The sequence below is a fragment of the Pipra filicauda genome, unplaced genomic scaffold, assembly GCF_003945595.2.
Source record: "Pipra filicauda isolate LSUMZ 115617 unplaced genomic scaffold, ASM394559v2 scaffold67_size6003252_pilon, whole genome shotgun sequence".
Lineage (NCBI taxonomy): Eukaryota > Metazoa > Chordata > Aves > Passeriformes > Pipridae > Pipra > Pipra filicauda.
Window position 1 is genome coordinate 1,989,053 of NW_024104842.1, and position 18,188 is coordinate 2,007,240.

The 18,188-nt window shown below is 39.0% G+C and overlaps 1 protein-coding gene across 8 annotated transcripts in view; it reads right to left on the reverse strand.

Annotated features, from left to right (window-relative positions):
- Positions 1-18,188, reverse strand: part of STOX2 (storkhead box 2) — a 155,441-nt gene that overhangs the window by 7,533 nt on the left and 129,720 nt on the right. For 7 of the 8 annotated variants that reach the window (XM_027735387.2, XM_039388742.1, XM_039388741.1 and 4 more), the window contains 2 exons: positions 10,778-13,043; positions 649-6,379 (listed from right to left, as the gene is read on the reverse strand). In XM_027735387.2, coding sequence (XP_027591188.1) covers positions 6,184-6,379; positions 10,778-13,043 — 2,462 coding nt within the window. In that variant the 3' untranslated portion in view covers positions 649-6,183. Of the gene's footprint in view, positions 1-648; positions 6,380-10,777; positions 13,044-18,188 lie in introns of those variants that run through there. The other variant, XM_039388739.1, reaches the window with a different exon arrangement.

The window sequence follows — 18,188 nt, forward strand, 5'->3', positions numbered from 1 at the left end:
TTGTAAATACTCATAGCTGACCTTGGCAAACAGCAGTTCTTGTGGCACAACTCTGGTAAATCTCCTGAACCCTAAACCTCCTCAAAACCTTTTTTCAGGTGGTGACAGAGAGTGGAAAAATGGCACCTGCATGTTACAATGCCCACTTGGGCCTTTCCCATCAGCTTTTTTTGAATAATGTGAAAAAATCTCCTTGTTAGAGCCCTTTCTCTTGGCTGTATGCACCAGGTCCTCTTTTGGCTCATGAGGATGGAGAGGAGAGGAAAAGAGGGACTTGACACCTGTTGCTCTTAGCAGCAATGGACTTCTCATTTCCTGGAGCTCGGGTGCATCTCAACTGTGCACTCATGCATTCAGTGGAGATCCCACTCCCCCCGCACCTGTCACCTTCATGTCCAGTCCAAACCAGTATGTTTCAAATTGATGAATTTTCTCCCTTGCACTCTTATTTAATGGCCCAGAGAGCTTTTATAAAGTGTAGGAGAACACAGCAAGTTGTTATGTCCCTTCGTTTTCTGAGATTTCTGGTTTGTTGTGCAAGGTTTCTAAGTGAAGGAGCGAAACAGCATATTAAATGGAAATGTAAGTATATTCTCTAAATGAAATGTAAGTATATCCTAGAAACACCGATGAGTGCAAAGAATCCACTTAGAACATATAACCAAATGTTATTTAATATCTTAAAAAGTAACACAATCCAAAATGGATATTTCACACAACACTACATAAACAACATGAACACAATATTACCATATGGAGGGACTTTCAAATATAGACTTACAAAAATCCCTGTCCTTTTTTTCCTTTAAATTATTATACTAAGCATGACAAGTAATCATCATTTACAATATGGTACACTGACACAATAAAAACCATGTTACAAATGTGCTGTTATAAATCAGTAACGTTAGGGAAGACATTTCATGAACTGCAATTATTTCATATGAAATACTATACAATATAAACAGAACATCCATCTTGGATGACCTTTACAGCAACCAGAGACCAAGTAATTTTTTAAATTTTTTTTTTCAGTGCAAACACATTTATACAAGGCAGTCTTGGCTGCAAAACTCCCTTCTAACATACAGTAAGTCCCACTTGCATTTATTAACTCATTTAAACCTAATGCAACAGCCACATTCAGTCACTCACAGAAAATTACCTGCAGAATTATGATCCCTTTAAACTTAAATCTCCTCCACATATAAAAGTAACATCTGTGCCAATTACTCCAAGGGCCCTTTCATACTTCTGGGTGGGTATCCTTCGGGTGGCTCTAACCGCTATACAACTCGAGGGCAGTGCACCACATGGGAAATCACCCTTCCGAGGTGGGGAACACGTGGCGGCTGTCACGGCATCCCGGCTGGGTGGCTGTGCGTTTCAGCAGGGATTCAGCCCAGGCTGCCTTTCCAGAGCCAGGTGCGTGTGCGTGGCCTTCTGCTCCTTCTCTGCATTTAGTGTCTTGGGGCGGGGGGAGGAACACGGAAACCCTCAGCTCAGAACTGAGCTTCAATGGAGTTAACGACCCATTCCCATCTCTCTCAGATCCGCGGGAGATCAGGGGAGTTAAGCCAGATTTACACTCACATATCTGAAACTAACATTTAGAGCGCCGCTATAAAGTGTGATAGTCCCGTTTTCTTCTAGCACCAGCTTGGCTTTTGGTGGGTCCACTGCATGCCTCTCATGCAGGAACGATGCACTTTACTTATGCTGGGGGGAACATTTTAGATATATACCTTTTTTTTTTAAAAGAATTTTGTAAAAAATAGAACTTTTCTCTCTAATACTGTACAGTTTTCTTCAGAAGAGGAAAGAGAATTGTAAACTGTGGGTAGGACAGATTAGGAGTGCTATTTGCTTTCTCAGCACAACAATTTGAACAATTGTGTTGGGAAAAGCACTGCAAAATGTATTTGAAAAACAGATTTCTAATTAACATAACTGTTTCTAAAACCACTACTGGCAGTACTTGTATGACTGAAAACTTGGTTTTGGCACTGCTAATCCAAGAGTGTCTGCAGGGCTGTAAAGCAGTTTCTCTCTTAAACAAAGTGAATGCATCAAAAGAATGATTTCGGAGTATAAACATGGAACACTTTGGTTAACTATTAAACTTACTCCAGTAACTTTAAGAAAGCAACCAGTTAATAAATTAGTCTGCAGACTCTTAGCCTTAACTTTTTTCCAATGGGCCTGGACAAAATGCAGGGTCAGTGAACTCTGCCTACTTCACAGGCTCACAAGGGTTAGCTGGTACCATGTCAAGTGCTTCGAGGCCCTCAGGCAAAAAGGTGTGATTTAAGTGCAAAGTATTATCTGTGTTTATGATGGCCTCTGGATACTGGTTTGCTTGTTCTCTTTTCTAAAAATGACTACTGCTGGCAAACACTTAGGCCACGGTTTTCATTAAAATGTTTGTTTTCCAATACATTTTTACTTTTCAAAGTTGAGTGAACGTTGTTTCGCATATAACAGTCATTTTACAGTGGTGCATGGAGCCAAATGGATAATGACTTCTTCTAATTTTTAACTGAAATACTTAAAATGGCAAAATTAGCTCAATTGATGATTGTATATTAATTTGCACCGGGATAATGGTACTAGGTTTGCTGAAAAGTGTTCATAAATCGGGATTTGTATATAAATGTGATCTGCTTAGGTTCAACTGCCACTTTCTTCCTTTGGTTTTTGGAAAAATCTTTCTTTCTTCCCTCTTGAAAGGTGGCTTGTTGCAGCTGGCTACTTTTCCAAGTCAGCTTAATTCTTCTTGGAAACTTGCCCATGTTCTTCGAACAACAGGCACATACCTTGAGTAGGGACCCTCATACTGCTCCCAGCAAAGTCAATTAAAGGCTCTTGGTAATTTCTATAGGAGCAAATGTTTTAGATGCACACAATCTAGAGACTAGAGTGCATATCATTAAAGGAAGAGCTGTTTTAACACCCTTGCCAGTTCAGAGAAACCATAACGTACTAATGTTGACAAAGATGGAGGCAGAGTAGGGCCCAAAGTATCTGAAGGCTGCCAAGAAAATACCCACAGTGTCTTCTGTTAAACCCCAAACTGTCAATCATATTTCACAGACTGTAGATGTTTCTAATTTTCTAAATTACAAATACATTTTCAAGTTCTACCAGGCAGAAATTTAGCAGTAACTGGGGAGAGGATGGAAGGTTTCAGCCTCCCTTTCACTTCTATCCCAATTATGCAGCCTTGTCAAAGTCTTTAAGTGACTCATCTGAAAGCCATCTTTTTAACACTGTAGAAGGAAATCGTGGCAATGGAAACATGATGACTTCATATGCAAGCATTGACACACAAGAGAACGCCATGACCTAATGCTTCAAAGTTTTTAACCTTGCTCTGTACAATACACTTTTCATGTTGCTGCATCTCATCAAATTCATGGAGGTAGTTATATGTGTAAAAAAAATTACCACAAAAGTAACATGTTGTATTATAATAATACATATTAAGTGTGCAAAATGCCGACAGATTTGTGTTGACCCTTTACAGTTGAACACAATACAGATTCAACCTAATCTAACTCTGTAAACCTTTAAATTGATACATTAGAAGAATGATAGATAAGCAACCACATAATACAAGGCTATGATTTCATCAAAGGATTAGGGCGACATAAAGCACTCAAGCTCCACTCTCGTGGTTTTGTTACAAGAACCTCAAGATGGAATTTCCTTATATTCCATTGTTGATTTTAAAAGGAAAAAAAAATAAATCAAGATTAGAACGTTTCTATTTGAAACTTCTGTTTACATTCCATATTTCAAGAGTCACATTAATATTGGTACAATGCCATGTCAACATTAATATGACATTTATGTTGTTTGCTGGTCTCTGGGAACTTTAGGAAATAACATACTATACAGTTCATAGGTATGTACTATCGCATTTTGTTGGAATGATGTCTTCTGTACAACCAGCTGCCTGCATAAATTCTGATTAGCTTATGACAAACAATTATTTCTCCAAAGGTGAAATCTGTTTTTTGCTCTTCACATTTTAATACTGCTGTTAGTACTTCAGATCATCACTGTAAATTTTGTCGGTTCGACATTTTTATTTACTGATTTGATACATACTACTGATGTCAGAGCTCACCTCAGAAACAAAATCACAGTCAGCCACTGCATAGTATATGACAATTCCCCACAAAAATTCTGACTCTACAGTCTGCATGGAATAAGTACGGCTGGAGTTACAGACTGAATAATAAGATGCGTCATGCAAAGCATTATATGGTAATTAGAGCACATCTTGGAAGGTATGATAAGGCAGAAGGCTAAAGGCCAAGTGACTTTGATAACCAACCAAAAGCACAATAATTTCCTTTATGTGCACTGAAAGGTCTTATTGCTCCTATGAAATGGAAATTATACACTGAAATCAATGAAAACAGACCTGTGCATTGACTGGGTGTTCTTGACAGAACTGGAAACTGATTGTGTCCAGAGTTAGAGAGTTGTTTTATAAGTAAATGAACTATATCCAACGGTGTAACATAAGGCTGAATCTTCAGTAAAGACTTCTGATGACAATAGAGAACATAAGTGAAGCTCAAATGACTTTGTATACAGAGTAATACACGTCACCAGAACCTGATGAAAATACTGGATTTTAATATGTACAGTTGGGTTTCACACTCGTGTTCTACAAGAGCTAGATAGGGTAAACATCCCTTTTATATGAAACAATTTTGGCTGATGCACATTTTAGTATCTTTGTTATTCTTTCACCAGTTTGTCTGTTCTGATAAAAAAGTCAGTTCGTTGCACTACCAGGTTGCATGAGTAACAGAGCAGAATGTGACCCTATACCTAAAAATTACTCTTGGAGTTTAACTATCTGTAGAATTTACTCTGCAGTAATTAGAATGGTACTAATTACGTTGGAGTAACAGTCTAGGGAGAGCAATTAGGATGTACTGTGCCTACAGGACTTAGATTTCTACTGCAAACCAAGTGGACACATTTAATTTCTAGAAACCAGACATGTCCATAAAATGCTAAATTGCAAATAACATCCACTGAATAAAAAGGCCAGAAGTTTATAATTCTCTAAATTTTGTTCTCTGATAATCACTACACTGTATGCTATTTTTAATAGCCTAATTTAGGCACTCTATTTAATAAGCTACATAAAATAGATTTATGTCCTTCCACTAGAAAGAAATCAATTCTTCAGGCCATACTTGTCATTTATATCATAAAGGATATTTTTGTTCCAAGAAATTAGTTATCCTGATTCTTATATTAATGGCAAGTTGCAATACCAGAAGTGACACAAGGATTAGATTATCTTTTGAAAATATGTGAATTATTCTGAAGACACTTGATATATTTTGTGTCACTCCACACTGTGGCTCCATGACAGTTATATCTTTCCCTTCCCTCCCCACTCCCCCCCCCTACGCAAAGGCCCACCTCCTCACTGATGACTATGGAAGGTCAGGTAGCAAGTCTCATTAAGTAAACATCTCTCATACTTTTGAAACGAAAGAAGCAGCCACCTCCCATCCCACCCTCCATACTTAGCAAAAAGCAAATCAAAACAAAACCCAAACCTCCCTTTACTCGCTTAAACAGGTATTTGTAAAATTGTGTCACAAAAATGCACAGTGAAAATGACTGATTAGTATTAATAATTCACAGACAGAGCTGAGGTCATCACTTGTCATGTTTGGCATTGTTTTTCCTCATGGTGATCCTGGCTGGTTACTTTCAGCAGTGGCTCAGTTTTTGAAGTAAAAAACTATCAACTCTGCAGCAGAGTTTAGCTTCTGACCAGGGGCATCACACATCTGTGGCATTTTTTTAAATGAACTTGGCAACTGCATGGACATTGAAAATGCAGATTACACTTACAGTGTCTAGACTTTCATATATGTGCTCAGTTACAATTAAGTGAAGCAAAAAGTGTACATATTATCCCTACTGCTATTCTGTTGCTACGGAGCCGCAAATGTGAAAAGCAATACCTCGAAATAAAGATTTCTTTGTTGCCCCTAGTCTACATAGCAGCACAGTTTAAGTAAACACTAAAACTGTGGTTGAGATGTTTGTTTTATTTTTCCCCAAAGATGTAAACATCAGTCCCAGTGTCGTAAACTTTGCTGTATAGGACGAGACAGACGATCTGAGGCAGGATGACTATCAGACACTAGTGACAGAAGCTTGCAGGCAGTTAGCAGGTTTCTGCAGTTTCTCAGCTTCACTTGTGGGTGGGTCTGCAGTGGCTCGGAAGTTGAACGTTGGGCCTGCACCTCCATGTGCAGGGCTCAGAGCGGGGTTCTGACGTCTGTTGCTTTCAACAATACTTGAAGTGTTGGATGCCAGGCTCTCACGAGTACTGGAATGGAAAAGAAATATATATACACACTCATATATGACAAGCCTATATATCTACCAGACAGGAAAGGAGAACAGAGTGTTTTATAATAGGTTTCCTGTGTTTGCACGTAATGTCACATCAATGAGTCACCTCGTTTTGATGCTACACATATGTTCCTCCAAAATGCGTTCCAGAGGTGCTCAGCAGTCATCATACTGTAACACACAGGTACAGCACTAAGCACAGCTGAAGCTGTCACACTAAGTGTAAGCTGAACCAGCATCAAGCATCTAGATTTTTCACCCAAAGAAACAGCTTCCATCTTGCATTTGAACGTACTAATTTTCTTTCCTGACTGGTGCATTTTTGCACAAAGTAGCTTCATCAAATCAGCTCTGTGACTAAGCAGAGCCGGGACAGCAATCATGTAACACAGCATCCTCTGTTGTCTCCTTTTCCACCTATGTTTTTATACAAAAAATATTAACTAAAAGTCTTACTTTCCATTAAACCCACAATGCTTCTGAACATAACACTTCAATTTTGCTTTGCAGCTGAGACAATTGCAACTTACCAAGATACTGAGAAATCTTAACTGTCTGGTCTGTGACCATGCCCTGAACAACCAGTGCTGCTATTTCATCAGAAAATGGACAATGTTCCTTTAGTTCTAACATATCATTTATTCACAGGAGTGATGGGACACTTAGCACTTTAAAAGATTAAGTCTTTTAATACATCTAATTATGAAGGCAGAGAAACCTGTATTTTAGTCTACACTTTTAAAAAACTCAGACATGGCATGCTAAGGCTAGTTTTATCACTACTACTCTTTTTGTTCTCTTTACACTCTTTAGTAATTTTTGATTTCAAATAATGTGTTCCCGTGCAGAGACATTTGCTTTCAAATAGCATGTGGCCCCTGGTTATGTAACCTTCACCTGCATCCCTATTTCTTTGTAAAATGACATCACCACTTGCTATGGAGATGTTTACAGAATATATTAGAGGACTGAATGCAATTGTTAAATAAGCACTAGAACCAAAGATACTAATGACAAGAGTTTCATAGTCAGTTTAAAGTCAACCTAAATTTACCTGCTACTGAAAAGGGCAGCTCTTGCCTGCTTTGTGTGGACCTGACCCTGCCTTGTTTCTGTTGCTTCCCTGATACCAAGCCTTACAGCCAGCCAGATCAGAGACTGCTCTCAGTTAAATACTAGCCTTCAGAAAAAAAAAAATAAAAAAATTAGCGCTAGCGTCAGGAGAAGAGTAGGAATGCACAGCTTTGGATGTGTCAGGGGAGAAATGTGTCAGTGCATGGCACAGAGGAAGGAAGAAACACCTTGCCTAGTTGTAGGGCAGATTTAAATAATCTTAAACTGACTGAATCTGGAAAATCAATGATGCTTTTAGGAAAACTTCCACAGATCTTTTAAATTGATCAAAACAGTACTGATAATCTTCTGCCAATAAGTGTCTTCCTGTCCATAGTTCCAAACAGCTATGATGGGTGATGTATATAGTATGCGATTTCTGTGAGCTGCAATGACATATGGTGCCCTTCTGTTGCTCATTTTTTGATTCTTCTCCCTCTGCTTTTTAATGAAAATAGATGCAAACCTTGGTTTTCAGAGATGATTCAGTACTGTATCATTCCTTATGGGACCACTAATTCCAGATCATTTTCAATTCTGGTATTACAAACTGACCATTACAACATGTACACACAAAGACTGCAGCAAGAATTTTGCATGCAAAGTAATGTCAAAATTATGACCACCTCTTTCTTTAGATGACAAAGGAGCAACAGTATTATATAAGCTCTTAGAATAAAGGAATAAAATTAATCTTGACAGCTAACATTTACTATATAAACTTGCATAAAAGCAATACACAAAATATTGTGAGGATTTCTTCCCAATGGTGATTGGTATGTTCACAAACTTTGAAACAAAATACTTTGGAAGTCAAACAACCATTGCAAATCTCTGTAACTACATCTGGTTGGTTTCTTTGCTTTTGTTTGTTTGGGGTTTTTTTTGTTTGGTTTGTTTTTTTGTTTTACTGTCCTTTTTTCAAGTTGTCACACTTTAAACATATCCTTCTTTCATAGTCTGGAATTGGTCATTTTGATTCCCTAGCAATGTTGCACACTTCAGTTTGAATGAAAAGATACCACCTCACCTCAGGAAGTAGAGAGTCAAATCATCAGTGGAGGCAGGAAGTCGAAAGTTACATCATCAGTGAACGCTTAAAGAATATACCTGAGGAACATCACTTACATGCATGTCCTGTTCTTATACTCTTCCCTAGGTATCTGCTAATGGATGCTGTCAGATCTAGTTGGATTTTAGCAGCTGGATGCTGGATGGCTATTTTGTATTTCCTGGAAAAGGGTCGTGGAGTACATTTTTTGTTCTAAGGTAGGAAAGTAATAACAGCATGGTAATTATAGCCAAAGGGCTGAATTCACCCTCAGCTCAATTTATTTTTATAGACTTATACCAAGGAGTGGCCAAAACTCAGCAAAATCATCAAATTTAATAATTTTGATGTAAAGCTCATGAAAAAGCCTTTGAAATATCCAGACTATATGCTCACATGTTCTGTTCTCTTGTTTATGTTAAACAGAAATTTTAGCTTTTGTGTAAATAATTAGGGAAGAAAATGTCTACCTTTGCATTAACCAGAAACACAAGTTTGATATTCAGCTAGCATACAAAAGTAGTCCAAGAACTGATTTTTAATTCAGTTGATATCCTATCCTGGAGGTGACTCATACTCTGTGGAGTAAGGCAGGCTGAGCAAGAAGCAAACACCATGACATACTCCCCCACAAAAACCAGCTGCAAGTATAGCACTTCAACTAAAGGAAGAGATTACATTTAAAAAAGAACAGTGCAAACAGCTTCATACAACAGTTGTACATGAGAAAGATGAGAAGCATCTGCAGAACAATCAATAACACAAACAAATTCAAAACCTTCTCAAGTTTCTTTTTTAGGGTGAACTCAGTGTAAGTGGTACAATTTACTCAAATTATTTTTCATTATTTTACTCAGAAAAATTATACATTTGCTAAAAGCCTGCTCTAGTTTGATAATCACTGCATGCTGCATGAGGCTCACTAATTGTTGCCTTGTCATTGACATCAAATGGGAGTAGCCATCAAATCCAAAGGAATTTATTTCACAATGACAGGACTTCAACTGAAAATGAAATTTAGTCCTGCATAGAAACACAAAATTTTTCACATGCCTTTCTGGAAGCCTTTGCTATAGATGTAAAAAACCACATATTTCTGTGGAATAAGAACACCATTTACAGAGGAAAAAAAAAAAAAGGCAAAAACCAAAACAAAAAAAAAACAAAGCAAAAAAACCCAACCTTTTTTCACCTAATACAAACCCACTCTTGAAGGTTTTATTGTTAAACACAGGCAATAAATAATTTAAGCTTAAGTAACACACTATAAGAAAACTACTATGGTAAATTATTTCTGTGTTCTTAGAGTCATTCTTCTGAACTCTGATGGGTTGCTATCCAGGCCAAACAAAACTGGTCAAGCTCCATTCCATCAAGGAGCTAGCACTGCCAAAGGTCAGAGAGACAAGGAAAAAGGCTCCAGTAAAGGATTCTAAACCTGGAAATGAGCTTGTGAAATCTCCAGGGCAGGGAACATACCAGCAACTCTCTCCTCCCTACACCTGTAAGACTTCTAGCACACTGAGACTTCCATGATGTCTGAAATCTCTGGAATGGAAATTACTAACCAGCACCACCACATGCAAACACCTGGACTCTTTTCCCAAGTATCTTAGGCAAGGCACCTCTCTCTCAGCTGACGCGGCGTCGAATCACCTCTGAAGTTCAAATATCCTGAGCACTTTAAGCATTGTAGGGGGAGTGGCTGTTCCAGTCTCACCAGTTTGGATGGTAACTAGATATACTTCCAACATTTGTGAAGAAAGCAAACAAAAAAGACCAAACACAAAACAATATAATTTCCCGTTTTTGTCTGAGCCAAAGATTATGCCACCTAGTCATGCCTAGTCTTCCCATTAGTCTCATTGATAGTATCTTAGAGGGAAAGGGAAGGGGTCAGTAACACGAGCTCATCCCTTCTATTCTAAATGCAAAACCAAGTTTAATACAGAAAAAAAAAAGATACAGGGAGGTTTTCAGCAAACAGAAGAATGAACTAATACAGAGTCAATGCCGCAAATGGTCATTGCCTTCTTACGGTATGATGGGAAACCCACACATCTGAATAGAAGATTCCAGAGAAAACACTGTCTGAAAATGTGTGAAATTGTTTAATACAGCCCTACATTCTGTCACCAATATCACACACATATAACTATAAATGGAACTTCCTAGTCTGTAAAGCTGCAATGAATGTGACAGTCCTACCGTGGAGAGTTGAACCCGCTGTCCACAGTAATGCTGCTGCTGTCCATGCTGTCCAGGCGGGCTGAGTGGGTGGCTCTCTGGTTGTTGCTATTTTCTGTTTCCTTCGGGGTGAGAAGAGTAAGATTCTTCTCAAACTTCCGCTGCAGATCTCTCTCCTTTTCTCTCTCTAGGAGCCACTGCATTGTACCAACATCATCCCTGTTCTTTTCTTCCTCAGCATTTTTGTTGGTTCCTTCCTCTGAGTCATCATCATCAGATACGTTGTAGTAGTCAAAGGAGGCCTCCTGGTTCCCGGCTGTCTCTTGCTGTCTCTGAGAAACGGGCATGACTTGTGTGACTGAGGTTACTATCGCTTGTTCAAGTTTCTCACATCTGACTGGCAATGTGTCAGAGGGGGTCTTTTGATGGGGCTTTAGCAGAGGTGTGTTAGACTTATGATAACTATTCACAGAAAGAGTGTTGTGCAGAGGTTTAAAGAGTGTATCCTTGCTAAATATTTCTTTCCTTTTATCAAGGCTACTTGATTCAGCACTATGGTGTTGAACCAGCCGCCCATTTGCAATCACCTCTGGAGTTTGTCCGGCAACCGCTGAACCACTGCTTGGGCCCTTTGGGGACTCCTCCTTGTGCACCCCAGGCTCCCTTGCAATATGTTGAGCCTGTCTTTCTGTGGGAGTCATTTTTTTGAGCCCATCTGTCCCTGTGAGCGTATCATGATCCTCTTTATTCTTTCCCAGTGGTGATGGAGCAGTCAGCACAGTCTCACTGGATGTGTTGCACTGAAAATAGTCATCGACTGCAGATTTTGTTGTGCAGGAGTTGAGCTCACTATATGATGGTAAATTCTCTGTAAGCTTGCTTTGTTCCAATAAGCTACAAGAACTGGGGGTTTCTACACCGCCACTAGCTTTTTCAGGGATGCAAGTCTCTTTGTAGCTTGCAGATGAAATCAGAGCCCTTTGATGACTGAGCGACTGAGACGGCCTTAAGGTACTATCGTCAATGTAAGTTTGGCTAGTTGTTTGGTCATCTGGGCTACAGCCTTCACCTAGATCTTCAGGTGTTCCTAAAGTTGCTGAGCCCAGAGGTCCCTTGGAGTTATCCATGGATCTAGACCTTTCTTTAGCCTTACTGGACCGCTCATTCCTCGATCTTCTATCCTGTGTATGGCTGTGGCTCCGATGGACCTTGGAGTGAGAGCTTCCCCTGGAAGGTTCAGGGAAAGGCATTTCAGTTCTTCTTTTGGCCAGCTCACCAGACACATCCCACTCTGGTGTCATGGGAAAGTGAGATTCAATCATGTTAGGATTGCTGTGCATTATATAATTATCTCCCTTGTGTTCTATTATAAAACAGCCTTCCCGTGGGGATCTAGTCAAGGGATCATAGAACTCATACTCCCTTTCAGCAGGTATATCCAAATGAGAGCCATCTGATGGGTCTCCTTTGGATACCCGGGTCTTGCTGTGCGACCTCGATTTCCCATGAGACTTTCTGTGATTCCTGCTCTTTTTACTTCGTCCGCTGTGGTGAGCTGAAGATCCTGCTTTGCTTCGTTGAGCTTTTTCTTCTTCAAGTTTCTTCATTAGTGCAGTGTGTCTCATGACATTTTCCACAGTCAAGTCTGGGTTAATGCGCCTGATAATCTCCATTTCTACCTCTCTAGGTATAGTGGTAGGGGTGTCCTCGTCCCTTAGTGGCCACTCCTCTGGAGGAAACTGGGCAGAGAAATTTGCCAACTGTTTTGTCTTGTCCTTCTTAAAACTTAATCGGAATAATTTGAGTCCAAATTTCTTAGACTGCTTTTCTACATCCTTAGGCTTTGTGAGCGTCTCTGCTTTATATGAAAAATTGACAGTACTTTTACTTTTCTCAGTAGGTGGGACCTGACATAATGAGGGAGGACAGTACGAGTCTTTACAGTCTTTTGCTGATTTCCTCTGTAAGGTAGATGCATGCATGCTGTGCATGTCTTCTCTGCAACAATGGCAGGAGTCGCAGTGGTTTTTGGGTAGCGTTCGGTCCCTGACGCATCCCGAGGTGGAGGGAGTTATAGTTCCTTGTTGGGGAGAGGTACATTGAGACCTGTCAGGTATCCTCTCATCCAAATGGTACCATTTACTGTTAGTTCTTATGAGAGATGGTGTTATAAAGTAAGTCTGCGGGGTTACAATGAAATAACCATCCGGAGTTGGGTATATTTTCCTCTCCCGTACAAGCATATTCAAAGTATGTCGAAGGATTTCTGGACTGGGTGTTGGAACTCCTAGAAATGACAGTAAAGACATATCAGGGACTGCATAAAACCGCAGAATTCTCTGGTTCCCCCCTCCCCAACAAAAAGCTGTTTTTCCCAACGTACAAGCTGGAATATGCTGAGCAAACAACTCCAGTAAAACATTCTGTTAGGCATTCTTTTCTCTGTTTCTCCACTCATCTCCTACCCTTCCAACATATCAATTATTAATTAAATAGAAAGGAGGCCATTAATAAAATGCTAAAAAAAAAAAAAAAAAAAAAAAAAAGGAGAGAACTCAAGAATTTCTAGTCAGTTCCACTGTGCAGGTGACCGTAAGGTATAAGATGGAATCACTGAAAATAAAAGAGTGTCAGGGGAAACGTTTCACTTTTATTCTTCTTCCAACTAATATTTATATCCCAATTCACCAGAACTATTCTTAAAATGCCTTGTCACATATAAAGCAGTGGTTATTTGTTGCTTTGGATGCCTAAGTTGTTTTTCCACAGAAGAATACTATAAAGAAAAAAAAGGCATTCCCCAAACTGCCCTTTCATCACAAACTTGATTGAACTGATTTACTCTCCCATTAAACCATGTTTGAACTATATCGGCTTCTCCAAAAAAAGACACATCCTGAATGATTCAGTTCATCTTACCCAAGCACACTTTTCCATTATGCTGGAAGTTACAGATTTAGCTATTTGCTTCTCAGAGTTCCTTGCCTTTCGTGTGAGATGCAAGGGACACTACCTAAGCACGTCTTGCATACTGAGAAAGGGACAAATACAACAAGCCTGCACCAACGCCATATGGTAGACTCGGCACTGTGAGCCTGGTCCTTCCCACTACCAGTAGGCCTGCTGGGTTCAGAGTGCAGGACCAAGTCTTCAATACTTTAATCAGATAAAATACTGAGTTAGCATGTTGTGTATAGAAGTAAGTTCCATCTAGAGTTAAGGAAACAAGAACTTTAGTTCACAGGCTAATTTAAAAAAATCTGTTTATGCTGAATAAAAAATAAAAATACTTCCAAGTTTTCAGTGGAAAAAGCTATCTTCAATCAATATATTTTGTTGAACTAAAATGCATTTTAATGTTGAGTATTGGTCTTGCTTATATTTTTAGAACTAGAGAAATGTTTTTCAAAAGTTTGTGCAGTCTATTTTAAACTAAAATAGCTAATATTATATACTCTGCTTTTCTTTTAAACAAAAGTAATCTAGGGGGAAAAAAAAGGCATCAGAGAGCAACTTAGGTTGGAAGGGAACTCAGGAAGTCATTTGGTCAGCACCCGTACTCGTATCCAAGCCAACTTAGATGGAAAAATTTCAACCATGGGTACCTGTCACAAACACGGTATCTCCAGTAGCAAGCACATAGAGTCTAGTCCCCAACTCTTCTCCAACATGTTGGAGCCTGCTAGCTCACTGATCTCCTTGGGTAAGCAAACATGAGGATGACAGCAACACCTCCACCAAAAGATTAGCAACAAGAAAAAGAGAAGCTGTACTAATTCCTTAACTCATCCTCTTTCTTGCAACTGGGTTGCAGGCAACATAGTAAATATTCCTTATGGAACGTTGTTTGAACTTACTGACATGACCATACTGTTCATATCTGTAAATAAAATCTTACAAGGGAAACGGCAAAGTGTTAGAAATAACATGGCCATGAGTGAAAGCAGTTACAGCACAGAAGGCATCAGGGAGAAGTACGTGGGGGCAGTAAACATATTTCATGCACAGTCCATAGAGCTGAAAGGTTTGGGCCGATCCAAACACAGGAAGGAAGAACAGTGAAGATAGGATATAACTTGAGAGCATAAATGAGACTGAAAATTGGAAAAAAATATGAAGAATCAGGAGTGTTTTTGTCTCCTTTTTATGCAGGTGTCCACACTTTATGTAATAATCCTAGAGGGAGTAACGAAGACCCCCAGAACTCCTGGATGAGCTAACATACCAGAAATAGCAATAGGTGGGAAAAGCTGAAATCCAGAGAGCTGGGGAAGAAAAGGACTACCCCTCCCTAGCCCAAAATTCCAAATCTCTCTGAACTGAAGTAAACAATATGGTGAGCTTCCTCTGGATTGTGAGGCAGTGGCAACCTGAGAGCGGGTTGTCATCTGTATGAGCTTTTGGTAACACACAGGAACACAGAGTGATTTCGATTCCCGTAACAACCAGCGGTTCTAATCTCTTCTTTCCTGCAGTGGAGCTGCTATGTCTGCTTGGGTAACACCACCCCTTTTCCATTATGCCTTGCATGATGACAGGAAGTGGATGACCCCAAAACTCAAGCTCATTTGTTTCTCCATTCTGTGCTGAAAATGCACTGCAGGGTCCAACCCTGGCCCAGTTGAGGTGCACTTACTCTGCACTTACTCTTCCTTCCTCTACATAAACAATCTGCCCGATCCATTGCATGTTTCCAGGAGCTTACAAACACGTACTAACCTTTGTGAGAACTTGGTTCTTCATCCCTATCTTACTTATAAGACTTTTCTTAACATGATGTTTCAAAAACATCAGAACAAAAATAAAAGCAATGAAAACATTTCTCCTGGGAGCTTACAGAAAAGTTAGGGAAAGAGACTGAAATGGATGTTCTGAGGTTTTACACTAATTTAGGCAAAAATAATAATATAATACTATTAAAATAATAACATAATATGTATTTTTCACCCAGTAAACCATAATGGCTACAATATATTGGGTAAGTGGTTCCCTAAACACTGGATGCACAGTAGTTACACTAACTGACTAACTCCTGTGAATGGAGAATGTGCAGATAAACACCAGGAAAAAAAAAATTATTGTGCCTGGACAGTCAACAACAGTGTAAACTCAATCATGTCAGCCTTCTCTCTGGAGTTTATCACTTTTATTACTCCTAGGACACAGTACATCTCTGTGGTTCACTAAGCCAGCAATGATGATGGCAGATCTTTGAAGCTCAGCATTGCCAGCTAAGGGTAGTTATGGGTTTTGCTCTGAGCTCTGTCAGGTACTTACAAAAGCAGAAACAGACCCAAACTCAACTTATGCTTTCCCGCATGGCAGACAGGAGCAATGACGTAACTCTGGCTCCCCTTGTTCCTATTTTAAATACAGATTTCTTGACTTTCTCAAGACTTTTCTCTTTACAGCAATCTGCCCACATCATGTCTATACACAACCTACCCCCCTGCATTCAAAAGTCTCCTTATGGTCTCCCTTCCTCCATTAATAGAAACAAAGGAAAAAACCCCAGTAGCTTAGAGACTCTAGCACATAAAATATTGCATGACAGCAGTGGTGTTATTTAAGATTATGTAGTGGTTTAATAATTCAAAAGCAGAAACTGTCTGGACACTGAATCATCAGACATGTACATTTTCCGTATCTCAAGAGAGTCTACTATGCCATCCACTGAGCTTCCAGACAGAAGATTATGTCTTGTTTGCTGCTCACAAAGAACACTGACCTAGAGTGAACTCAGTTAATGTAAGACACTTCTTTTAAGTGCTACACATATACTTCACATATTTAGAGAGTGAACAATTATAAAGGTGAATGTCAGAGGAATTTGCCAGCTTTCAGAAAACTGTTTGCTTCAAAAGCAACCTACCCAGTCCAATACACATGTATTTTCTACTTTGAAATTTTGAACCTCTTAAAATTATTTAAATATGGGCAATATATTGTAGACAAAATTTGGGAGAAGAAAGAAAAATATCCTTATTAAAGGTAGCACAGACTAAGGCTTGATGTTTTCTTCATCCACGTTCATACAGATAAGAGGGTCTGGTTGCCAAACACAGAACAGAGGTTACATTCTTAGCTCCTTATACTGGATTTCAAAGATTTACATTTAATGTATGGGATTTAAACCATGGTCAATAAATTACAAAATAAGGCTGTGCAAACATCTCATTGTTTAATTCTAAGTGAGAATAATGGGAGCAGGTGCAGGAGCAGCCCTCTTGCTTTTTTAAAAACCTGACAAATAACAGAAACCACAAATAAGATGTGCATTATCATTACAAACTTTTTGAATAAAATAAATTCATGAAAAATACATCTCAAGTAGTATTTAAATGGTGTTAAATCTGCTAAAATGATTTTCTCCTGAGCTGATGCTAAGGCTTAACAAGGGATAAAAGAAATACTCTGATTGGCTCATGAAATACTAGTTAAGGATGTGGAGTGGTTGCTATGTGATGTTATAAATAATTAGCATACCTTATTTCAGATAGAGCCATGGCCCAGATTTATGCCTGCACAATGGCTCAGCAAACTAGAGGGCTAGACTGCAACTGTAAGACCCTGCACTGAGGAAAAAGGTTTATTATTCTTAGGCAGTTTTGAGAATAGCATCTGGGGTCTTAGGAAATTTATCCACACCATGAAACGCAGTGAAGCATCTGTTCATTAAAACACAAACAACACAGGCAGACAAGTGCTGCTACATGAAAAGATACAGAGATGTTATGTGACAATAACAGATATATCTACAGTGGTAATGCTCTCCTCTCCCTCAGAGCATCAGCACCTAACTAGGAAAAATAAATTATCAGAATATGAGATGACATCAGATATTTTAAAACAGCCACAGAGAATACAAGGGCTCAAAAAGCTACAGCTGATTTATTAGAGTTTGAGCAGACAAGTGAAAAATATCACTTAGCATAAGAAGTTCTCTTTACTGGAAAGAATAAATTCTATAGATAATCCTCATATGCTAAGAGAACATGTATGCTTGCTATGCTAAACATGTCATGGCTGGTAGAGAAAAGCATTTCTCTAGAGAAGGGAAAAAACTGGACAACAATTTGGTGGATTTCTTTTTTCTTCAAATAACTTTCTTTACATTTTGGGAAGTGAGGCTCTCTTTTTTTATCTCAGACTTGAGAAATTCACATGTCAATGGCTAGTGGAAAAAAAAAAAAGGCAGCAAGAAACCATGTGCTAACTTGCCTCAGGCTTCTTCTGAGCAGTGTCTAGAAAATAATCCAGCCTGCTGAATTATTTTTCATGTTTGGTTCTGTCTAACAAGAATAGCACAACACATCAAGTCTACTGATAATCATGTTCCCAGGAAACTCAAGGGATGCCACCAATAGAGTATAATTTCCACCATGCAATAATATTTATATAAAAATATTGATAGAATCACTGAAAGAATACT